Source organism: Eleutherodactylus coqui, chromosome 5, assembly GCF_035609145.1.
Source record: "Eleutherodactylus coqui strain aEleCoq1 chromosome 5, aEleCoq1.hap1, whole genome shotgun sequence".
NCBI classification, from domain to species: Eukaryota; Metazoa; Chordata; class Amphibia; order Anura; family Eleutherodactylidae; genus Eleutherodactylus; species Eleutherodactylus coqui.
The window spans coordinates 272,517,762-272,543,489 of NC_089841.1; the positions used below are offsets into that span (position 1 = coordinate 272,517,762).

General features: G+C 49.0%; 1 protein-coding gene across 1 annotated transcript; it reads right to left on the bottom strand.

The window, feature by feature from the left end:
- Positions 1–6,841: 6,841 nt before the first annotated feature.
- Positions 6,842–13,261, bottom strand: NDUFS7 (NADH:ubiquinone oxidoreductase core subunit S7). Its single transcript, XM_066604713.1, has 8 exons — positions 13,038–13,261; positions 12,921–12,957; positions 12,806–12,847; positions 10,556–10,676; positions 9,191–9,370; positions 8,944–8,990; positions 8,450–8,538; positions 6,842–7,083 (listed from the first exon to the last, which is right to left on the bottom strand). Exons 1-8 carry the CDS (start codon positions 13,051–13,053, stop codon positions 6,986–6,988), a joined length of 630 nt encoding a protein of 209 aa, XP_066460810.1. The 5' UTR covers positions 13,054–13,261; the 3' UTR covers positions 6,842–6,985.
- Positions 13,262–25,728: the final 12,467 nt, after the last annotated feature.

A 25,728-nucleotide genomic window follows, 5' to 3' on the forward strand; every position in this document is an offset into this window, starting at 1 on the left:
GATCCTCACATGCTTCATCCCTAAGAGCGATTGCAGGCTACGTAGGGATTTCCACACCGCATTAAAGGGGTTGTCCTGCGGCAGCAAGTGGGTCTATACACTTCTGTATGGCCATATTAATGCACTTTGTAATGTACATTGTGCATTAATTATGAGCCATACAGAAGTTATAAGACGTTATTCACTTACCTGCTCCGTTGCTGGCGTCCTCGTCTCCATGGTTGCCGTCTAATTTTCGCCGTCTAATGGCCAAATTAGACGCGCTTGCGCAGTCCGGGTCTTCTGCTGTCTTCAATGGGGCCGCTCGTGCAGAATGCCGGCTCCGTGTAGCTCCGCCCCGTCACGTGCCGATTCCAGCCAATCAGGAGGCTGGAATCGGCAATGGACCGCACAGAAGCCCTGCGGTCCACAGAGAGAGAGGATCCCGGCGGCCATCTTCAGCAGGTGAGTATGAAGACGCCGGACCGCCGGGATTCGGGTAAGTACTACCCGGTTTGTTTTTTTAACCCCTGCATCGGGGTTGTCTCGCGCCGAACGGTGGTGGTGGTGGGGGGGGGGTTGGGGGGGGGTTAAAAAAAAAACCAGTTTCGGCGCGGGACAACCCCTTTAAGTTCTCTAAAGTTAGATGAACCAGATCTCTCATGAGCGTCCCAAGTACCCTGTATTTGACCGCCTTCAAAGTGGGCCCCCCACCCTTTGGCCCTGGCATCTGTTGTGATTATTCTTGCAGGGTCCAAGTTTGTCCGATGACAACCACCAGCGGAGTGAAGATGTGGCTTTAGCAGAAATAGAGATTGTCTGGTCAAGTGAGGACTGTAACTTGTCCCAATTCTGAAGGATTAGTGACTGGAGACCGCGACTATGGAACTGGGCCCAGGGAACCACACCAATACACGAAATCATTAGCCCCAGGATCCGCATTGCGTCTCTTACTGTTACTCTAGATTTTTTATAGCGTGGAACATTCCTCTAAAATAAGCTGTTTCCTTAGAGGAGGAAGGGACGAATTTTGGAGACTGGAATCCAGAATGACTCCCAGGAATTTTTTCCTGGTTTCTGGTTCCATGTTGGATTTTAGATCATTAATAATCCAACCCAGGTCCTTAAACAGTTGAAGCGTGAACCCAAGTGTGACCTCAGAATAGTCGGGGAATCTGCCACCAACAGGAAGTCGTCCAAGTAGGGGACGATAATCCCATGATTGCGCAAAAAGGCAACCATTTCTATCACCACCTTGGAAAAAATCTGCGGAGCAGAGGAAATTCCAAATGGGAGGCAAATAAACTGAAAGTGACAGATTTCCCCTTCCATTCTCAGCGCAAACCTCAGGAACTTTTGTGAGTTGGTGTAAATAGGGATGTGAAAGTAAGCATCCTTTAGGTCAATTGTAGCCATTACATTATCCCTGGCAATTAAGGGAGTTGCAGTTCTGATAGTCTCCATTTTAAATTTCCTATACTCAATGAATTTATTCAGTTCTTTGAGGTTAATTATTGTGCGGTGGGAGCATCTGGTTTGGGAACCAGAAAAAGGGGGGAATAAAATCCCTTCCCCCGTTCCTTCTTGGGGACGGGGATAACCGCGCCGAGATCCAGCAGGTTCTGTACACCTCTCAACAGAGCCTGCTCTAGGCCTGGAGACCGGATTGAGGTTACAATAAATCTGTCAGGGGGCGAGATTCTACTTCGATCTTGTACCCCTCCGCCACCAGGTGTAGCACCCACTCGTTAGTCGTTATATTACGCCAACTAGTGGCAAAACGAGCCAGTCTACCGCCCATCGGGCACGAAGATGCGGGCTGAGGGACAACAATAAGAGTCTTACCCTTTCCACCCTTCGGATAAGACCATCTTCCGGTCTTCCCTTTCCCAGCGTATGTAGACGAGGGACGTGGAGTGAAGGGTCTCTTGGGCGGTCTGATGGCTGGCAGTCCCTTTTTCCAGCAGGCGATCCAGGTCCGGTCCAAAAATGCGTGCGCCCCGAAAGGGTAGGGTACACAGCTTGTTTTTGGATGTTAAGTCCCCCGACCACTCCTTTACCCAGACTGCCCTTCTGGCGGTGTTGGATAGGGCTGCCATGCGAGCTCCGAAGCGGACCGTTTCCATAGAGGCATCCGCCAGAAACCCCGTTGCCATCTGTAGCAGAGGGATGCCACTCGCAAACTCTTCCCTGGAGGCTTTTTGGTCAATTAGGGACACGAGCTGATCCAGCCAGACCGCCATGGAGCGAGCCACAGAAGTGGCCGCGATATTGGATTTTATAAGGCTGGACGTGGACCAGGCCTTACGCATGGTCATGTCCACTTTATTGTCCAAGGAGTCCTTTAAGTGGGACGTATCTTCAAATGGTAATCCAGACTTCCTGGACACCATAGCGATAGCCGCATCTACTTTCGGCATTTCATCCAGAAACGCCACCTCGTCTCCCGCAAATAAAAGGCGCTCCTTGAACTCCCTAGGGATTAGCGGAGCCTTATCCACACAATCCCACTCGTTCAGGATTAGTTGTTTTAGTGTGGCATTTACAGGAAACGAAGATGTCCGTTGTGGAAGCAATCCCGCAAACATATTGTCTTGCGCTGTGCGGGGTTGCTGCACATCTTCCTCCACCTGCATGGTTCTACGTACAGCTTTTAAAAGTTGATCCATGTCAGCGGTGGAAAAAAGGTACTTTTTCTCCTCCTGCAACACTTCCCCAAGATTATCAAACTCCAAATCTTCCGCCATGTCAGAGTCGGACTCTGACACAGCCGGAGCAGACCTTCGTGTAACCCCTGAGGGCCCAGGTTGGAGGTCCGAGAGGGAGGACTGAACTTCTTCCCGGACGACCGACCGAATTTCGGACATAAGGGAAGATTTTTCCTCCTGCAAAACTTTTGCAGAACAAACGGCACATAATGTTTTGGTGTAGGAGTCGTTTGGCCAAGCACACTGGACACTTTTTACTCCTCCTAGCCTCCCTAGGTTTTTGAGTATCCCTGTCCTGAAATGACAAGGGGCAACTCTGTTAGTAAGGAAGTGTATGTAGTGCAGGTGTCTGTAGGTTGCCTCACTGGACCACTTACTTTTTGGAGATTCTCTGGGTCCTCTCTGGCCGACATCCTGCGCTTGTGGGATCAACTCCTGTACTTGGGATCGATTCCCCGGCGTGAAGAAACACCAGCTGCTTCCCTGGTGCAGAGGAGCTTTAAAAATTAAATCCGGCGCCAGCCGCGCTAGGCCACGCCCACTTGCAGAGCGTCTGACGTCACCGCGTCACTCCCAGTGCTCCGCCGAGGCCACGCCCCCTTTAGGAATGCTGCTGCTCGGCCCTGGACCCAGAGATGGCGGCCGCCGCCTAAATGACGGCCGCAGTGGTGCCGGAAAGCCCGTACTTGGACCCAGGCCCACGCAGTCCCCGGTTAGCTCCCAGATGAGGTACTTCCCACTGGGGCAACCGGGGCTGCCAGGAGAGATGCCGGCGCTCACCGGTAAGCCCTGGAACCTCCGGCATGGGACAGCATCGCTGGAGCTCTGCCGCTGCTGTCCTGAAGGGACAGGAAAAGCACTAGTGTTTGGTGGAGGGGAGGTTTCTTTTATGCTCTGCCTTTTCCTGTCCCATCAGGTGAGCAGGTGAGCAACCTCCAGATGTATGCTGTCATGATGTCGAAGGGAAATGCAAGGCTGCAGTCTGGAAAAATCCCCACACGTTCATTAAACATTATAGGGTAAAAGTGCAGCAGGACGAGGACATGGCCTTCGGCCGCAAAGTCCTCTCGGCAGCAATCCCACCCTAATAAACTTTAGTTGGTACATCTCAATTGGTGCTGTCGTGGAGACTGGGGGAAAAAATGGATTATACCTACCCGATAATCGGGTTTCCAGGAGTCTCCACGACAGCACCCGTACCCCCCCCCCCCCCCCCCCCCAAGAACATAGTAAAGAAATTATAGAGTATAATTCCCCCCCCCCCCCAAAAAAAAAAAAAATCCCAGTTAGGGAAAGAATTTAATTTAAGCTCCTACCCCAGCAATTCGTTAGAATCCACTGAGGAAAGTGGGGAGGGGAGGGGAGCTTTTAACCTCTCAGTTTGTTCCTGTCCTATCAGGAGGCGGCAATCTCAATTGGTGCTGTCGTGGAGACTCCTGGAAACCCGATTATCGGGTAGGTATAATCTATTTTTTTTGTAATGCAAAGTACAATTAGGGCCAGATGTAACGGAGGGAGATACAGCTGCCCCTGTCACTGTCCTAAATGTATACTACACTCCTAGTATGCTGGCTACTCCAATGCACCCTTCTGCCATGTTCAGCCCATTCAGCAGGTGGGTGCGCTCCCTATAAGTGTGCAGCGAGCCTTACCCTCACTGTAGGCCCATAATGGGGTCTCTGCAGTCTCCCATCTATAGTCACCAGATATGTAACCTGGTGGCTCCTGGGATACAATCTCGATGTTTAGCCCTTGTCATCGGTCTCATAGGAGCCCTCTGTAATGCAGAATCTGTTCACTCTAAAGCTCCGATTGTGTAAACTCCCAGCTTATTATGTAGTATAGCCAAGTGTTGGTGAATTGGTCTTCATGCCTGTATAACAGTCCGAACCCTTCATTAACTACGATTGTGGGGGGCTATAGTAGTCTGGGGATCTTGAGGGCTCCCAGGCCTGCCATGGATTTCTAACTAGCTATGGCAATATACCCCAAGACCAAAACGTACAAGGCTGAGTGGGGCAAAGGAGGAAACCCTTTTTCCTTCTGGTATACACAACACAATGGGCAATGCTGCGTTCTTAGATGGGTTTTTATGGGTTTTTACACTGAAGTTACTGCTGGGTTTTTATGTCAGTGTCCTCAATTATGTGTACCTCGCAATGGGACCAGGAGGAACAGTCACCTTACAAAAACAAGCCCTTCTGCAGCCCCGTTGACAGGGCAAAGTTAGGAGTGCCAGAAATTGTTGTTTTTTTTAAGCAGTACAACTATAAACCATTAGTATTGCCAGAAATCTGCACCAACAGACATCCCCTTTACTGCACTGGAAAAACAGTGGGGGGCGTTAACTACAGCAATAAAAAAAGTACTTTATTTAAAAAAAAGTTCTGCAAAAGAAACTACATAAACTTGGTATTGACAATTGTACCAGCCTGCAGAACTAACATTTATACTGCATGGTGACTGCTATTAATATGCCACTGTTAACTATCTAACGCCACAGGGAGTAATTGTACATCCTGGCAGCAGGGTACTTAAGTGTACGTCCTGTTGCATTATGTCCCTGTGGGCATTGCGAAATCAAAAGATCCTGCGCCATCCGGCAGCAAGAGTCAGCCGTCACAGATAGCCGGCATCTGGCTGCAACAGCAACCCTGCTGTTCACCTCTTACATGCTGAAGTCTATGTAGATCACAGCATGTAAAGGGTTCACAGAAGGAGGGTGCTCCCTCTGATGTCATTGGACCCCCACGAGGTAATCGGAGGGCCAGTGGGTTGGCAACAGGATGCCAGTCATTGCCCATTGCTATTACAAGCGATAAGGCATTGCAAGACAGAAGTCCTGCAATGCTTTATCATGGTCATCATAGCTGCTATGGTAGAGTTCACTACAAGGACAAAGTACTGTTAAAAAGTGCTCCCCCCCCCCCCCCCCTTCGTATATAAAAGAAAAAAAAAAAATCTTAAATTAAATCCCACATCCTTGGCATTACCGTATCTGTAACAATTTTTTTTTTGCTTTTTACTGTGCAGAAAAAGGCAGTGTTTTTTTTATTCTGCCTCCCAAAAAAGGCAATAAGAGATAAAAAAAAAAAAAAAGCCGGATGGACCAATAAAAGCCACAGTTCGCCACACAAAAAACAAGCACTCATGCAGCTGTGCCGATGGGAAAATAAAAAGTTTTCAAAAGCCATAAGTGGAGATGAAAATCCCCCCCTCCCCCCACCCAAAAAAAAAAATCGTTGCGTCCTTATGCCTAAGATAGGCCGTGTCCTTCAGGGGGTTTAAAAAAAAAAAAAAAAAAGTGTTCCCAAAAATTGGATCAATTAAGGCCAGGAGATCATCCTGCAGAAGAGCAAGCCCTGATACAGCTCCGTTGATGGAAAGAGGCTCAGGCTCTTAGAATGAGACAAAGGCAAATCTTGTTTTATTGTGTACAAAAATAGCAAGAAACAGAACTAAACTTTGTGTCGCTGGAATCCTGCCGACCGGAGGAGGTTACATTAAAACAAGGCAGAATTCACTCCCCCAAGAAGTTGTACAATACATTCTACTTGGCCATAAATAACATGTCCCACCGTAGACAAGCCCCCCCCAATGAGAGCAGTAATGAAGAGTTAGTTGGTCATGAAGGGGTTTCTCGCCGCCTCTTGCCAATGTAATAACTCTAAGCCTTCACCATATAACGAGCTGCTCACATCAGCCATGGATGGAGAAATCCTCTATAAACTGTCCATAAGTGATGTAAAGCAATGATCCCAGGTGAACCAACGAGGGGGATATGGGAACTACAACACTAAAGTCAGCCTCTACTGTAACGATAATTAAAGGGGCCCTCGTCTTCATGGGAGATTCTGCACCAAGGACAGATGCAGACTGTATGGGGCAGTGAAACACGCGGACAGACCGGCGCCATCTTCAGGTTCACTGCTGATTGTTGCAGAACCTGCAAGAGTACGGCATTAGAAAACCTCATCCATGTGCGGCGGGAAGAACGGCGGCCAACGGCAAGGATGACCATGTTGGCACATGCAGAATGGCACTAGATGCCAGCAGGTGGTCCGCTTCCCTGGCTCCTGCCCTACCCGCTATCGGTGTGAGAGTCATCCAGGTGTATGGTGATGTGTGCAAGAAGGAGCAGAAACACCCAGGCCTTAAAGATACAGTCCTCTTTAATGTTAGATAAGCCAGTCATTCATACAGAGGAAACACTCTTGGCAAATCAAGAAAATCCCACGGTGCCACCAGATCTGTCCGCCCCTACAGCGGGCATCTCTACTTATAAATAACCCCCACGCTTATTGCCGATACCAGATCCGGATCCGCTTTTCCCTCTTGATCTTCTTTTGCAGCTGCAGAATCCCATATAGAAGAGCTTCGGCAGTCGGAGGGCAGCCTACAAATACAGAGAATTAGTCACTTTGGGGGGAATGCAGTAACCTACACACTCTAGTGCCTCTTGTAGTGGTGGGCTACGGCATCTGGAAATACTGCACTTTGTACGGTTTCAGAGATCTTTCTTGGAGTCCTGGCAGACGTGAGACCTTAGTCAACACTGCCGCCATTCCAAGTAGTCTGGACCACCTCCATGGCAGCGTGTGGTTGTGCGAGGCAAGACTATTTCATCATGTGGACGAAACAAGCCATCTACACGGGGCGATTAGCACGTGCAGTGTTTAAAATAAATAAAATGGCGCAACCTCATTAACGGGTTCTTATCGTTACTGATCTCTGGGACATGAGTGCGGCCGCGGTACACCACAATACGTGAATTCCTTGGAACTCCCCAGTTTGAAGTAAACGCCCCTGCTATCCTAGAGAGCGCATGGTTTTTCTGCACACGGCAGGCTATATGCGGATTTTCACTATTTGTAGCGGCTGTTCAGTGGGACGGGGCTGCACTACTCAGAAGTGAATGGACCAACACCGCAGTACGCAGCTACAAGACGTACTGCATTGTAAGTCGCATGTAAACACTGAAGAGGCGGCAGCCACCTTTAGGCCTCGTTTACATGAGCATTTTTTACGCGACTATTTAGCTGCGATAAGACTTCAGACAAAAACTGCGGCCGTGTGAAGCATTGGGGTCCAATTAGAGATGAGCGAACGTACTCGGTAAAGCACTACTCGTCCGAGTAATGTGCTTTATCCGAGTACCTCCCCGCTCGTCCTGAAAGATTCGGGGAGCGCCGCTGCTGACAGGGGAGTTGCGGCGGGGAGCAGGGGAGAGCGGGCGGGAGAGAAGGAGAGAGAGATCTCCCCTCCGTTCCTCCCCGCTCTCCCCTGCAGCTTCCCGCTCCACGGCGCTCCCCGAATCTTTCAGGACGAGCGGGGAGGTACTCGGATAAAGCACATTACTCGGACGAGTAGTGCTTTACCGAGTACGTTCGCTCATCTCTAGTTCCAATGCAATCAATCACATGAGTGGTTCTCAGTTGCATGAAAAAAAAAAATGGTGCCATCAAATAGAGAAGCCAGTGACCTAAAACCAAAGAAGTTACTGGAGTGTGGTCTACCACACTGACCCCTGTGTAGGGGCTGTCGCTCATAGTTGTGACTGTATAGGTCATTAATGTTAATGAGAGCTGTGTCTGCAATTATTAGCAGCGGCCACCACACGGGTCAGAGCAATCTGCTGTGTGTGGTGGCGCCTGATCAGCCGGGGTCCCGAGTGGCAGACCCCGGCTAACCACAGTGTGTGGGCACAAGATACAAATAGGAGACCCCCTTTAAGCCTAAACATCATTCAGCTAAAGAGTCACCTGGAACATAGATGTCAACGGGGACAATTCTGTCGCAGCCTCTGACGACGGAGTACGAGTAGTGGTAGTAGCCGCCTCCATTAGCGCAGCTGGGAAGAGACATTATTAGGTGCACAAAACAATATTTTCATACAGCAAAGTATCAGCTGCCATACTGAGAAGTAGCAGGTCTTAGGGCAGAGGAGCACGTGGCAGTCGAGGGGTGGTCTTTACATGCTTTTGTAGGTACAACTCAAGGGCGCCATGGATTCTGGGATATTATGGGCCTAGAACTGTGCAGCATCATACTACAGCTTTGTGAATGAGACCCAAGTCCAGTCTATGAGCTGCTGCCCTTGTGGGTAGATTATCCTGACACACAGAATGCCACCTCAGCTGTAGACTGGCATCTCCTAAAGCTCCGTGGCTTTTCCTGCCCATACCCTCATGGCAAGACTGGGATCATAGTCACATTACATAAAGCTTGTGCCCTTGTAAGCAAGGAGGAGACTTACCTTCCCATGGAGACTACATAACGAGGTTCCGGCATCTGATCATAAACCTGGAAACGATACCAATAGTGGTGTCATTATACTAGCGGGTGACATCAGGGATTGTCCGTCTGCACTGAATATACGTCGAACCACATAGAGGCAAAAGAAGACTTGGTCTCCTTAATATACTGGTTGTAAAATACTCTTATGTTGGGTCTTGTGAAAGCAAATGGCCAGAATAGGAGTTGTAGTACATTGTAAGACTTGCCTTTCTCAGCGCCGGAGCCATCTTATTGGTGAGAGTCCCAGCCACAATCATGACATCTGCCTGCCTGGGGCTAGCACGGAAAACAACACCAAACCTGTCCATGTCATAGCGGGGGGCAGCCATGTGCATCATCTCCACAGCGCAACATGCCAGTCCGAAGGTCATGGGCCACAGGGAGCTCTGGAGGTAAAACATAGAAGTGACATGACCCGACCAATACTTCCCCGTCTACAGAGCGCCCCAACAGTCAGATTCGGGCACGCTCATCCCACATTGGTGAACCCCAAGAAGAGGCATCCTGCTGCAGCGTTTATGAAGTTGTGTGGATTCCATCTTTCTACCCTGCTGATCTCCAGGTAGAATCCATCAGATGGAAGTTAAGAGTAAACAGTTCTAACAGGTCTGTACATCATTATCACATGACTACACCCCGACTGGGCATCGGCCGGTGGCAGACTGGAGAGCAGGGCCTCACCCGCTGACCGACAGCTCACCGTACCCACAACTCCCACCCGAGAGGAAGGGGTTGCATCCGCATGGAAGTACAAGGCTGCTCTCTGAGACCGCAGCGACCGGGTTCACAGACAGCCGTGCCCTTTCTATAGCTTGCAGAGAAGTGGACGAGCGTTACATAAACGGCGCAGCGAGCTGCCATGTTCTGTGGCTTCAGCATGGATGTTTATATAACCGCCACTGATCTTATGGCACAGCGGTCATAACGCAGTGGTGAACCAGTGTGAGGGACCCCGGCCTTAGACATTAGTGGGATTCCCCATCTACTAGACATTATGGCCCACCCTGTGGATATTCCAGCACCCTTGTGAGTGGGAGATGAATATCCTCGTTACTGAAACGGTCCATAAAGATTCCACGTATGAGCGGTTATTATCTATATGCGGAGCTATAATAGTGTGACAATGACCGCTACACCCCTCAGCCACGCAGGAGGTAAACCGTGCTGAGCCTTTGGAGTGATTACCTGTGGCAGGTACTGTAACTCATCAGGGAAGGGTGGTCTGCCGGGACACCTACGGTCTACGGCTGTCACTAGGTTATTCATCTACGCAATGCCGCATCCCACTGACCAATTGGAATGGACTTCCTGCTCTCTCGGCCAATCAGGAGCAGGGAGGGACTACACATCATTGTACACGAGGCTCTGGCTGTGTGATGGAACCATTATGCGGAGATGCCTACCGTCTACTTCTTGCTGTCAGCCATTCAGGACACTGAACGCTGCGCTCCGTGATGGGGAGCTGCACCGGTGGGGTGAAGTTGAGCAGCTCCAGTAGTGATTAGTGAAGTGGAGACTATGGCTACTATAGTAGCACCCACCATGCACATGCTTGTATCCCACAGCCTTACCCTTCTTGCCCAGTTCATCAGGTCATCAAGCTTGGTGACGACAAACTCTCCTTTGCTGCTGACTACCGCTGATGGTTTGGCTGCACTGACAGCGCTACTCTTCTGCCGGACAGCTGAAGGGCTGTAACAAACAAGACAATGTATCCGGTTACTTGGCACAGATGTGACTACTGGAGCGGGCAGCGGGCGCTGTGCCACACTGATGAGCAGGAAAGGGAGAGAACAGCTGCACTGAAGCTCTGTAATGCAGCTCCATGCCACAAACTAATGTCAACCACTTGTTGAAGTCACTCACAGGACAACATGGAGAGGCTCCTTAGAAGTGGGCCAACGCCTGAAGATGCAGCTCATCAGGGCACAGAGACTTCTAGAGGAGCGCCCTCACTTGTGTGGGCATGCAGGGTTTGCTGTGGCACATCATATGGACGGCCATTCACTGATCGCTGCGGTGGGAGAAGCCAGACCCCCGGCGAGCAGCAGGTTATCCTGCCGACACTACAGTCCGGCCCAAGAGTTTTGGGACCGACACAAATCTTGGCTTTCACAAAGTCTGCTGCTGCAGTGTTTTCAGCTCGGCGAGGCAGACGTCACGCAGCCGGGCATTCCGTGTTTGTTGGGAGGGTTGCGAAACTCACAAAAGTGCGTGAATGAAGTCACACCAGCGATGCAGCAAGGGGGAAACAAGAATGGCAGTTTGTTCCATTTTTCGCATTCCTCAGAACGCATCACCCATTGATTTCAAAGGCACCTTAAAGGGGTCTTAAAGGCGTTCTGTCATTAGAGAGGGGGGAAAAAAAACTCTGTACTTTCATGTTCCTCCCCCGTCAATCTTCTAACAGCATCTCCTCCTGCAGCCCCCCGGGTCACCTCCAGCCGGATCCTCCTCTTCCCGAGATGTTGGGTACATCCCTGGCATTCTCCTTCCTGCAGGTCAGTGTACCCGGGCACCAGTGACGTAGCCTCACCGCCTAGGAAGGAGTATCGGGCTATTGCCGAGGCTGCATACGCACTTGCGAGGGTTCATATACCCTGTTTCCCTGAAAATAAGACATCCCCTGAAAATAAGACATAGCATAATTTTCCAGAATTTTTGAGGATGCAAAATGATTTTTCAGGCTTTTTGAGGATGCTTAAAATATAAGCCCTACTCCAAAATTAAGCCCTGCTAACAGTTAATTAAAAAAGTCAATTTAAATAGTGTCCAGGCAGCTATACATGTAAAAAAGTTAAACCTTTTTAAACAAAAATTAATATAAGACACTGTCTTATTTTCGGGGAAACGCGGTACTATTGTGGAGAGACCGCGCACAGGCTTGGTAGCAGCGCGGCAGAGGAGTCGGCACTCCTTGCTAGTGAGGTTACGTCACCAGTGCCCGGGTACACCGACCTGCTGGAGGGAGGATGCCAGGGATGTGCCCAACGTCACAGGAAGAAGTATTGCAGCGGCACTCACCATTAAACCCCAATCTGTGGGCGGTCACTAAGCGCAAACAGGAAGAAGAGGGTCCGTCCGGAGGGGAGGCGGCCCGGGGGGCTGCAGGAGGTCTGGCAGGATTGTTTTTCTACCAACACAACCCCTGTAACGCGTGGCACGGTTGGCACATCCAGTGTGATGCCAGGTTGTCCAGTGGGATCAGTGGGTATCCCTCCCATCCCCCGCAGCATGGGGATCACACGAGGACCGGGCCTCACAGAAGGGATGGGAGGCGCTGCTTATCCACGGGTAAGACGCAGGTTGGCGAGCGCGATGGTAACCCGAGACCGCCTTCACCGGGGATACTGCTTTCCTGGAGAGGGGAATCCCCGTGGCTGACTGCCACAGGATGGAGCCAGCCAGCGCCCCCCGATCCCGGCAGCTAGAATGGAGTCTGCCCCCCTACCGCCCAGTTTTGGGGGGCCGGTGGCGCTGCACGCATCACTTCTTCCGGTATTTTCAGCGGTATCTACGAGAACCTCCGAGGGGAGGTCCCGGCGGGGCAGCCGTTAGTCAGAGGTTTCTACGGTTACTGAAGTACAACTAGAAACCTTTCACTGACAGATACGTGAAGTTTCGGCACCGTCTCCATAGTAACAGCACTGGCTCTTATCCTCCAGCCTTCCCCCGACACACTGAGCGTCAGCTCCTGGGCCAAATCCTGACTGATGCCCCCTCCTGGTCAGGCCGGGGCTCATCACAACCTATGTGAGGAGCGCACAGCGCCCCCACGGGCCACTACAAGCACTGCCCCTTCCCCACACGGCGGTCATTACCTGATCCCATCGGCTCTCTGGGACGCCGCGGCGGGCGGGCGGCTGCGGAGACACAAGAAGGGGAGGTCAGGTCTGCATACTGGAGACACCCCATGACAGCAGGGAGAGCACTTACCGAGCGGTGAGTAGCCAGAGCCGGGACAGCCAGGGAGCTGCGGAGACAGAAGGAGGTTACACCCCGTGTACCGGCGGCCGCCGCCGCACACCGCCGTGTCCCCCGTGACCCTCTCACCTGTCAGCGCCGCCATCTTTACTCAGGACGCCCCCTGAGCGCTTCCGGTGAACTGCGGTCCGCCCTGCAAAACCTTCCCCAGAAAAATCATCCAACGTCCTTTGGTTCCGGGAAGGACAAGAATAAGGCGGACTGTGAGGGTTGTGTCACGTGGCACCCAGGGCCTCTGCGGCTCTGTTCACACCAGCCAAGAAGAAGGGGCGATACTAGCTGGGCGTCTGCGGCAAATAGGATTGTAGGCCGGGCCGCTTGTGCCCCACCAAATGCCCCCAAGTAATTCTCAGAATTTAGCACCGCCCTGCCTCCCCCCATTGCAATTAGTGTAGAGGGGCGGAGAGGAGGCAGAGAGGGGGCGGAGAGGAGGCAGAGAGGGGGCGGGAGCTCAGTTCCTGCTCCTGGCTCTTCCATCCTCCCCCCTCTGCAGACGAGGACAATGTATATCGGCTCGGCGTGAAAACCGAGCCGATATACGTTCGTGTGAATGCAGCCTGAAGCACATCTATATATATATAAAATTGAATGTATGTCTGTATGCGTGCCTGTTTGTCCTTTATGCGCTACTACACCATTCATCCGATCGCCATGAAACTTTGGGAAGTTGTTGAGTACACTCCTGGGAAGATTATAGGCATAGTACATTCATGCTACGATAAATGGCGCGTGTGCGAGCGTCGTCGACAGTTACGCCCCCCCACGTAGATCGTTGCCACTAATTCACTTTCCGGTGTCGTAGAAACGTGAAATTTGGCACGAGCATTGATTATGTCATAAATAGGAAAAGCTAATGGGTCCCAACTCCATTATTCGATTATATGCGCAAAAGAATTAGCGTCCAAATTTTACGTACGGAATCTAATTCACTTCCTGATGTCATCTATATATAAAAATGAATGTCTGTCTGTCCGTCCTTTATGCATTACTACACTAGATATATAAAAACGAAGTATGTATGTATGTCTGTCTTCGCAGCAACGCGCGACGGGTAAGCTAGTTATATATATATCAGTGGTGGCGAACCTATGGCACGCAGAGCCCTCCCTGCTGGCACGCATGGTGGCAGCTCACAACCTGTTCAGTATTCACTCAGCAGTGCTGATCCCAGGTGCACTCTGTGATGTCAGTGTGCACCCGGGATCCTCCTCCCCTGACCGAGGAGGTAAGTATATGGGTCTCAGGGGGGGAACTATTACTACTGAGGCCACTGTGGGATGTAACTATTACTACTGGGGCCAATATAGGGGGGGTCACTATTACTACTGAGGCCGCTGTGGGGTGTCATTATTACTACTGTGGGCCGCTGTGGGTGTCACTATTACTACTGAGGCCGCTGTGGGGTGTCATTATTACTACTGGGGGCTACTGTGGGGGTCACTGTTACTACTGAGGCCGCTGTGGGGTGTCACTCACTACTGAGGCCACTGTGGGGTGTCACTATTACTACTGAGGCTGCTGTGGGGTGTCACTATTACTACTAGGGGCTGCTGTGGGGTGTCACCATTACTACTGCGGGCCGCTGTGGGGTGTCACTATTACTACTGGGGGCCGCTGTGGGATGTCACTATTACTACTGAGGCCGCTGTGGGGTGTTACCATTACTACTGAGGCCGCTGTGGGGTGTCATTATTACTACTGAGGCCGCTGTGGGGTGTCACTATTACTACTGAGGCCGCAGTGGGGTGTCACTATTACTACTGAGGCCGCTGTGGGGTGTCACTATTACTACTGAGGCCGCTGTGGGGTGTCACTATTACTACTGAGGCCGCTGTGGGGTGTCACTATTACTACTGAGGCCGCTGTGGGGTGTCACTATTACTACTGAGGCCGCTGTGGGGTGTCATTATTACTACTGAGGCCGCTGTGGGGTGTCACTATTACTACTGAGGCCGCTGTGGGTGTCACTATTACTACTGAGGCCGCTGTGGGGTGTCACTATTACTACTGAGGCCGCTGTGGGGTGTCACTATTACTACTGAGGCCGCTGTGGGGTGTCATTATTACTACTGCGGGCCGCTGTGGGTGTCACTATTACTACTGAGGCCGCTGTGGGGTGTCATTATTACTACTGGGGGCTACTGTGGGGGTCACTATTACTACTGAGGCCGCTGTGGGGTGTCACTATTACTACTGAGGCCGCTGTGGGTGTCACTATTACTACTGAGGCCGCTGTGGGGTGTCATTATTACTACTGCGGGCCGCTGTGGGTGTCACTATTACTACTGAGGCCGCTGTGGGGTGTCATTATTACTACTGGGGGCTACTGTGGGGGTCACTATTACTACTGAGGCCGCTGTGGGGTGTCACTATTACTACTGAGGCCGCTGTGGGGTGTCACTATTACTACTGCGGGCCGCTGTGGGTGTCACTATTACTACTGAGGCCGCTGTGGGGTGTCACTATTACTACTGGGGGCTACTGTGGGGGTCACTATTGCTACTGAGGCCGCTGTGGGGTGTCACTGTTACTACTGAGGCCGCTATGGGGTGTCACTATTACTACTGAGGCCGCTGTGGGGTGTCACTATTAGTACTGGGGGCCGCTGTGGGGTGTCACCATTACTACTGCGAGCCGCTGTGGGGTGTCACTATTACTACTGAGGCCGCTGTGGGTGTCACTATTACTACTGAGGCCGCTGTGGGGTGTCATTATTACTACTGGGGGCTACTGTGGGGGTCACTATTACTACTGAGGCCGCAGTGGGGTGTCACTATTACTACTGAGGCCGCAGAGGGGTGTCACTATTACTACTGAGGCCGCTGTGAGGGTCACTATTACTACTGATGCCGCTGTGGGTTGTCACTATTACTACTAAGGCCGCTGTGGGGTGTCACTATTACTACTGAGGCCGCTGTGGGGTGTCACAATTACTACTGAGGCCACTGTGGGTGTCACTATTACTACTGGGGCCGCTGTGGGGTGTCACTATTACTACTGGGGTTACTGTGGAGGTTACTATTACTACTGAGGCCACTTTTACTGCTGGGGTATGTTTACATGTGGCGCTAATGCTGCAGAATGTCCTAAGCGTAAATTTCCGTGGCAAATTCTGCACCCGGTCTATTCTTAAACAGCCGTGTCATTTTTATAACTGCGGAGATACAAATCATAAATGGATGTCCCAGCAGCACATAAAATATACCACGCCTGTGGTTGGATCTTCCTGATAGATGCAACAGCCAGACCAACTCCGTAGTGCAATACCATGTAAAGAGGAAACATGGCAGCATCAATGGCTGTTATTTTCTACACCCATTGATGCTGCCACGTTTCCTCTTTACATGGAAATAAGCCCCGCCCTGTGTTGGCACTTTACAATAAATAAGTGGGTTTTTGGTTGCAGTTTGGGCACTCGGTCTCTAAAAGGTTCACCATCATTGGGATATATTGTTCTGTTTATTACATATGCATATACCAAATGAAATGTAACCTATCGCAAAACCCTAAACGGCTCTTTAAAACTTTTCACTCTCTTCTCAGCCCTAAACCGCAGCCCCCGGTGACGGACCTCAGTGCTGAGGAGCTGCTGCTTACTTCAAAAAGAAAATTGATGACATCTGTCAGGAAATAGCTTCCCAATCCCAGACTAGCCCGACCCTAGTCTTGTCAGCACCGCATCTAGCTCCTGCTCACTGTCTGTACTCAGACCAATGACAGAGGAAGAAGTCTCCAGATTGCTCTCCTCTGCTCGCCCCACCACCCGCGCTAGCAACCCTCTCCCCTCATAACTCCCAGCATGCCCGCTGCCTTGGGGTCATATTCGGCGCCGATCTCTTCTTCACCCCCTACATCCAATCTTTCGCTCGAACATGTCAGCTGCACCTCAAGAACATCGCAAGAATCTGCACTTTTTTCACTGTAGACACGTTAAGAACGCTTACTGTTGTCCTCATCCACTCCCGGCTCGATTATTGCAACTCGTTGCTGATCCGCCTCCCCTGCACCAGACCCTACCCTCTCCAATCCATCCTGAATGCGGCAGCCAGGCTCATCTTCCTGTCCAGCCGCTACTCGGACGCCTCTGCCCTGTGCCGGTCACTACACTGGCTGCCCGTTAAATACAGAATTCAATTTAAACTCACCACCTTCATCCACAAAGCCCTCCACAGTGCAGCGCCCCCCTATATCGCCTCCCTCATCTCGATCCATCACCCAGCTCTGCTAACGAAACCAGACTGAGCGCCCCTTTAATTCGAACTTCTCATTCCCGCCTCCAAGACTTCTCCAGAGCAGCACCGGTCCTCTGGAACGCACTACCAAAGGCTACCCGAGCAATCCAGGACTCACAGAACTTCAGGCGTGCTCTAAAAACGCACCTCTTCAGGGAGGTATACCATATCTCCTAAACAAACCCCTCTGTACTCCGCCTGATAACATGCTCCCTGACCTACTGACTGCAATCCCTGCTAGCCATCATAAACCGCTCCTGCAGACATATCGTTACTCCCGTCACATGACTGAACGTCTGACCATTGTCTATGTGTATATCACCCCTCACCATACCGTGCACATCTCCAGCCCTTTACCTTCTGTATCACCCCATTATCTGTAGTATGTAAGCTTGTTGGAGCAGGACCCTCACCCCTACTATTTCCATCAACTGATTACTATGTATCTAATCCTCTCCTGTGTGATACAGTCTGCCGAGTTGTAGCTGATGAACACTGTGCAATCAGATACCAGAAGGAATGTAGCTGCAGATCCCCCACTAACACTTTCTCCCTCCCACCTTTCCCTACTAAACTGAAAGTAAATATACTTCCTTCTTTCTTTAATGTAAAGATAATTCCAACCGATAGTGTTAACATCTGGTCAGACGCCTCCTTCATGTAGAATCCTGTGTAAAGGCCCATTTAGACACAACGTTTATCGCTCAAAATTCGCTGAAAAGCAATCTTTTGAGCAATAATTGTGTGAATTTACACCGCAAGATGATCTCTCAAACGGCAGTTTAAGTGACAGTTTTAAACATTCATTTTGCATAACCTCTTAAAGGGGTTGTCCCGCGGCAGCAAGTGGGGTTATACACTTCCGTATGGCCATATTAATGCACTTTGTAATGTACATTGTGCATTAATTATGAGCCATACAGAAGTTATAAGAAGTTATTCACTTACCTGTTCCGTTGCTAGCGTCCTCGTCTCCATGGATCCGTCTAATTCTGATGTCTTCTGGCGTTTTTAGACGCGCTTGCGCAGTCCGGTCTTCTGCCTTGTGAATGGGGCCGCTTGTGCCGGAGAGCTGGTCCAGTGTCGTCATCGTAGCTCCGCCCCGTCACGTGTGCCGATTCCAGCCAATCAGGAGGCTGGAATCGGCAATGGACTGCACAGAGCCCATGGGAGAAGACCCGCGGTGCATCGTGGGTGAAGATCCCGGCGGCCATCTTGGAGAAGGAAGAAAAAAGTCGTCGCAGAGCGGGGATTCAGGTAAGTAATATATCTTTTTTTTTTTTAACCCATCCTTTGGGTTTGTCTCGCGCCGAACGGGGGGCCTATTGAAAAAAAAACAACCCGTTTCGGCGCGAGACAACCCCTTTAAGTAGCTAATTAGCTACTTAAGAGCTTATTAGTGTGTAAATGAAGGCTCCGCTGTATGCAGAAGACAGCTGAAGCGCTGTCCTCTGTATACAGCTGCTGTGTTCTCGGAGCAGGATACCAGCTTAAACAACACTATCAGTGGTGTCCCACTGCGCTGCGCTAATGAGGCTTATCGCTGGCACAGTAGTAAAGATTCACTTCCAAAGGATTCCTGGGTGTCACATCAGACGTTGGATCGTGCATCACATCCCCTTGCGTTTTGTGTGCACATTTCCACACCTCCCGTAGACTTCTATGGGGGTGCATGGTCCTATTTTTTTGTGTGTGTGTGAAAAATGCATGTACAAAAAAGGAAAATGTGTATAAAGATATTGATACAAATGGGTTCTATTCTCTGCGGAAATACGCCTGTGTGAAGCTGCCCTAATAGTGCCGTCACCACCTCACAGTACTAACATGTCTCTCTATAGCTGATCTACACAATGGTAGTGATTACAGGGTACTTACCTCCAGTGATCACAGGTGACATGTCTTCAGATGGAAGTCATTACTTTTTCTCCTCTGTCTGGGCCCAGACCACCATGAAGACTACCCCCATGATCACTTTTTGACCTCTTTTTGAATATCGGCACCACACTGGCTATGCGCCAATCTAGTGCAACAGACCCTGTCAGTATCAAGTCCTAAAATATAAGAAATAACGGTCTGTCTATCACATTACTTAAATGCCTTAGCACACAAGGATGTACGCCATGGGGACCTGGCAATTTGTCTATTTTAATGGTTTTAAAGACGGCTCTGCACTTCTTCTGGGTCAGACTAGTGACACTTAGTGGAGAGTTTACTTTATCACTTCGCATCTCATCTGACATTTCATTTTCCTCTGTGAATACACTGGAGAAAAAACCTATTTAACAGTTTTACTCTCTTTGGCAGTAAGTCTCTGTCTCCACTTTTGTTGCTTATTTCATAATGTTTTTCTTTCCTTTTTGCTTATTGTCGCCTTTACATCTTTATTGAGTCACATTGATTTCTCCTATTCTTATCCCTTTATTCCTGTAAGGTACAAACCGCTTACAGTAATATTTAAGATGTTTTTAAACATTTACCATTTCTTGTTTGTACTCTTAATTTTGACCCAGTCATTAAGGTTCGGGGCAGCTCTGAGCCGATCAAACCTTGCTTTTCTAAAGTTTCTTAAATAAGCTATACATAAATCTGTTGGTTCGGGTACCTATGCCCCCTCCTGACAAGCTCTGTCCACTTAAAAAAAAAAACGTGGCTGGGGCAGCACCAAAATTTTTGTGCAATACTTAGCGTTTTTTTTGTTTTCCTAATGCAAGAAACTGGCGTAAAGTTTTAGGAATGTTTCCTATCGTTCTGCTATACAAACACAGCTCTGTGCAGACATTCAGCTTTTCATAAAGACTAGACTGACGCAATGTTCGGTAGGCTAACATGGGTACTTTCACATTTGCGATGTTTCCCTGCATGTTGACGCTATGCAGGGAAACAATCGCAGTTTTTCTTTTCTTCTTGCAATATTGCGCATTGTCTTCAATGGGGCCAGCAGGACCACTGAGCATCACGTTCCCCTGCCACAGCTGTGACAGACGCGCCAGGGGATTCCTTCAGCCCCGCAGGGACGCGAGGCTGTTTCCATGTGAAAAGCCTTGCATCCAGGAGTTTCCACATGGATTGCTGGGCGATATCGCTCTCGCCGGTGTGAAGGAGCCCTGACTCTCCGTAGCGGCGCTCAACATAGTAACTGTGATCCGGCCTGACAGATCCCTCCATCTATCAGACTCGGTTATGATTTTTCGGCGGTGGTGAGGATGTCAAAGATCTAAGGACACCAAAATCATCCACCAAAGGTCACGCAAAGGGGTCAAAGTGGGTGCAAGAGAAGCCTGTAGGCTTATATTAGATTATAAATGCTTGTGCACACTACTCAGCCAGTTTAAAATCCCCGTACCCGGCGCGACCTCTCTTCATACAGCGCAGGCGTCAGCTGTTTATTACAGGTGACACCCTTGGGCAATAGCTGCAATCGGCCATGTTACCGATCACAGCTATTAGCCCTTTAAATGCCACTGTCAATTTTGACAGCGGCATTTAAATCCCCCGAACAATGTTCGGAGTACCATACGCCCTCGCCTCAACTACCACCATGAGATCGCAGGGAGACATGCGGGTGTCATGGCAGCCAGGGTCCTTCTGAAAGGCCCCAGAGCGCATATATCTATATTATTTCCTAAATCCACACCATTCGCAACCTGATTGGTTGTTTGGATTTACTCATTCCCGGTGATTGGTTATTTGGGTTGGCCGATTCACGGTGATTGGTTGTTTAGGTTGGCTCGTGTAGAAGTAGGGAGTGAAAGGCTAATATGCCCTCAGGGCTGCCTTAGCAGACTGCCTACCAAGCCATCCCCGTGGGGTGGCTTGATAGGCTGCCTGTCAAATCGCAGTATGATGTAAGGCTACTGCATTATGTCATACTGCAGGAGTGATCAAAGCATCGCTAGTTGTGGTCCACCAGGGGGGCTTAAAAAAAAAAAAAAAGAGTGCAAATAACACCAATAAAGTTTTATTAATTGTTAAAAAAAAAAACAACAAGTTTAAATCACCTCTCCCTTTTGCCTTATCTATAATAAATAAATCTAAATCATAAACAAAAAATATATATTTGGTATCGCTGCGTCCGTAAAAGTCCTATCTATCAAAATAGTGCATTATTGACCGCGCACGGTGAACGTCATCCAAAAAAAAACAACTCCTGAGATGAACTTTTTTTTCAGTCACCCTGTCTCCCAGAAAAAATGCAATAAAAAGCAATCAAAAAGTCATATGTATTTCGATTTGGTACTAACAGAAACTACAGGACATCCAGCAAAAAATGAGTCATTGCGCAACTACGTCGACGGAAAAATAAAAAAAAGTTATTACACGCAGAAGATGGCGGCACAAAATAATTAAAAAAAAATTGTCTTTGAAAAGAAATAAAAGTCGTACAGTAAAAAAAAAAATTGTGCACCGTAGAAACGCACTGAAAGATGACAGAATGTCGTGTTTTTTTTTCTATTTTACTCCACTTAGAATTTTCTAACGTTTTTCCGTGCATTATATGGTACATTAAATCGCACCATTGAAAACTACAATTCGTCCCACCAAATACAAGCCCTCAAACAGCCACGTTGGTGAATAAATAAAGGAGATACGATTTTTTAAAAGGGAGGAGGAAAAAACAAAAATGGAAAAGAAAAAAAGAGCCGCGTCATGAAGGGGTTAAAATTGCATCACACAAAAATCGCAAAAGCACAAACTTGCAATTTTTGTGCTATGCGATTTTAACATTAGAAAGTCCCATTGAAGTTTTTTTTTTATAGCAGCCTAAAGGCCGATTTAGACTGGACAAGTGTTGGCAAATGATGCCTAACACTCGTCCCCCCACATTCTGGCTCTGGAGCTTGTATCACTGGCTCACAGCGGAGCGGCAGGAGGAGATTTCTGTCTTCACTCTCCGCCGCCCCTCTCCATTCAGTTAACATAGTGGCCGTTCAATACTGAACTATGCATGCTGCATAAACGATGCGCGATGAGTTTACCTATGACAGTGCAGTATAAATAGCAGCCGTTCAGTATTGAACAGCCACTATGTTAACTGAATGGAGAGGGGCAGGGGGGAAAGAGAACTGAAATCTCCTCCAGCCGCCTGCTGTGAGCCAGCGATACCAGCTCCCATGCAGCAGCACCACAGCCAGTATGTGCGCGGACGAGTGTCGGGCATCGTTTGCCCGACATTCGGCCCGTCTAAATGGGGCTTATGGCTTGCATGGATGTCACAGGCCGCTATGAGTAGATGCTTAAACTGTCTAAAGGCAGACAGGCTCCTGCTCTAACAGCTGGGGTTGGAGAAGCTTCTGATTCCCTTTGTTTAACCTATTAGATTACACAAACTATTGCAACCATGGCATTTAAGTAGTTTACAGAGAAAGAGGGATTCCCCTGTACCCATCACCCTACTCCCAAAATAACAGGTGCTGATAGGTTGCCAGTGCAGGCTAATGATGACCTCTGGGTCTGCGGTGTACTGTTAGGCCCTAACAAAGGGTCTAATAGGAAGGCTGGCAGGGTACGGACATGCATTATATACAGTGCACTACATAAGATATAAGTGACCAAATAACTGCATTTTCAAGTCTCTTTATAGGACTAAGAGGTGCTTAGAAAAAAAATAGATAAAAGGTAATAAAAAAATCCAGAGAAAACCCACCTAATTGGCATCACCATCTTCATAGCCACCCGAGAGATAAGGGCATCATGAGAAAGGCAATAGTTCTATCTAGGCTTGTCTCAATGTCATGAACAAATAAGGGAGATGGAATAAATCCTCCACAGCGCCACCTACTGAAAGGCAGCATTCCTTCAAGTCAAAGTCAGACTTTTTATACAAGTCTTGTTACAATGACTGGGAATTAAAAGCAAAGCCAGACTCCATGTACAGACAGCTGTTTCAGGGTTTTTGCCCTTCATCAGTGTACAGTAGGAGTCTGGCTTTTGCTAGTCAGAGGCCTGGGACGGGGGTCAGAAACACTCTTTTCTCCTTAGGGAGAGCAACTATATACTATAAACTAGGTGAGGAGACTCAAATGGCCACGCACGCTCCTCTGGGTAATATGCAAATAAGGGAGATGGAATAAATCCTCCACAGTGCCACCTATTGAAAGGCAGCATTCCTTCAAGTCAAAGTCAGACTTTTTATACAAGTCTTGTTACAATGACTGGGAATTAAAAGCAAAGCCAGACTCCATGTACATACAGCTGTTTCCGGGTTATTGCCCATCAGTGTACAGTAGGAGTCGGACTAGCAAAAGGTAATAACCCGGAAACAGCTGTATGTACATGGGGTCTGGCTTTGCTTTTAAATCCCAGTCATTGTAACAAGACTTGTATAAAAAGTCTGACTTTGACTTGAAGGAATGCTGCCTTTCAATAGGTGGCGCTGTGGAGGATTTATTCCATCTCCCTTATTTGCATATTACCCAGAGGAGCGTGCGTGGCCATTTGAGTCTCCTCACCTAGTTTATAGTATATAGTTGCTCTCCCTAAGGAGAAAAGAGTGTTTCTGACCCCCAATGTCATTAACAGCAGGCAAGACGGGAACCCAAGAGGGCAGAAGAGAACATAAGGTGATGCAATGCAGTAACAATGTCATAATACCCAGGCGCAGGACTGCTGTAGAAAGGTGGCCTAGACACAATTTAGAAACACCTGGATTTCTTTACTGATTATGTGATGTTTGTGTAGGGATTAGGGATGAGCGAACGTACTCGTTAAGGACGATTTCGCAATCGAGCATCGCTATTTTTCGAGTGCCTGATTACTCGGGTAAAAAGATTCGGGGGGCGTCGGGGGCTGCAGAGGGGGTGGGGGGAGGCGAGATCCCCCGTTCCCCACTGCTACCCCCCGCTCCACCACGCCACCCCTGAATCTTTTTACCCGAGTAGCCAGGTACTCGAAAATAGCGATGCTCGATTGCGAAATCGCCCTTAACGAGTACGTTCGCTCATCTCTAGTAGGGATACAATTCTGACTTGCATACCAATCTAACTACACTAACACACAGAGGGGTGGGGCTCAACATAGCGCTCCGCATGTGTGTTCTACCGTGTTACCCTGAAAATAAGATCCTGTCTTATTTTTTTTTTTTTTACTCAAAAGAGGCACTAGGTCTTATTTTGGGAGGATGTCGTATTCTACTTACCTAGCAGGCTCGATCAAGTCCCTCCACTGTTCCGACACGCTTCTCGCAGTCCTCGGCCGCTCACACAACATAACTTACTGGTTACAGGATTCATAAATCCCACCTCTAGAAAGTAATGGCTGGTGATTGGTTCTCCGACCGCTGCTCAGCCAATCAATGCAGTGCTGGATAAACCAATCACCAGCCATCGCGTTTGAAAGGTGGGATTCGTGAATTGGTTGAGCTATGGCCAATCACAGCCATTGCATTGGTTCATCCAGCGCTGCATTGATTGGCTGAGCAGTGGTCGAAGAACCAAATCACAGCCATCGCTTTCTGGTGGTGGGATTTATGAATTCTGTAACCAGGAAGTAATGTTTTGCGAGCAGCTGAGGACTGTGGAAAGTGCGCCAAACCTCTAGAGTAGCGGGAGGGAGCTGGAACGAGCCTGCTAGGCAATGTATTCTTTTGTTTTTTTTAATGTAGTGTAACTAGGGCTTATTTTCAGGGCAGGGCTTATACTTCAAGCACCCCCAAAAAATTAGGCCAGGGCTTATTTTTGGGGAAACAGCATCTATCCATAGAACATTGCTCCAGAAGCAGTTTAGAACGTATTTGTTGGACTGCAGTAGTTCCCATGAGGTCCTTCCATGACCACCAGTCTTGTGTAGGGATTTTCTACCAGTGGAGTTCTCTGTAGGCCATCTACTATTATTAACCCTTGCGTTCATTCTACCTCTTCCAGGATTGCTCGCTGTTCTTGGAGTGATCTTAGCAGCACCGAGGCAGAGCAGCAACAGTCCAGCATTTTCTTGATTTGTCGAGGTACACCCCAGTCTTTATAGTCTTTTCCAGGCTCATGCACGTCTAGAACACATCTGTAAGTTGCTTCCATGGAGGCATCATTCACACGAAGCAATCTTTGTTAACAATAGATTTGGCAGCAACCAGATTTGTGTGTTTATTTAATAGGCAAAACGCTTGTGAATCCCACACTTCCAATTTAATCTCCTCCATCCAAACACCTTGTGCATAAAGTGGAGGTCATTTACAGGTACCCACCTGTACACGGTGCAATTACCCAAAATGGTTGCTGGAAACAGCAAGTTTTGGCTATTGTTGTCCTGTGTACAAGGGGCCACCGCCCGGGCCCGTCAGTCACTTAGTTTTTCACTCTACTAGAACCCAAGTGACTGCCAGGCCATGTAAACAGGAGTCACTCAATCTATGAATCGGTCCCGTTTACGGTAAATAGAGGCGGGTTGTCTGAACGATCCTCGGCCTTCATTCACTAAAACTACTATCGCTCCTGTGTGATGACAGGAGCAACTGCTGTACCATGTAAAAGGTACTAGGACACTAAAAGGTGCGTATAGCATAGGATAGTGTAATAACATAGTATGTTAGGCCAAAA

What these genes read in the sequence shown, in the direction of transcription:
- NDUFS7 (XM_066604713.1), bottom strand. An exon ending in TGGCTCCGGCGCTGAGAAAG is followed by an intron (nt 8,991 to 9,190) that starts GCAAGTCTTACA and finishes TATCGTTTCCAG; the next exon opens with GTTTATGATCAGATGCCGGA. An exon ending in CGTTGACATCTATGTTCCAG is followed by an intron (nt 7,084 to 8,449) that starts GTGACTCTTTAG and finishes CTGTATTTGTAG; the next exon opens with GCTGCCCTCCGACTGCCGAA.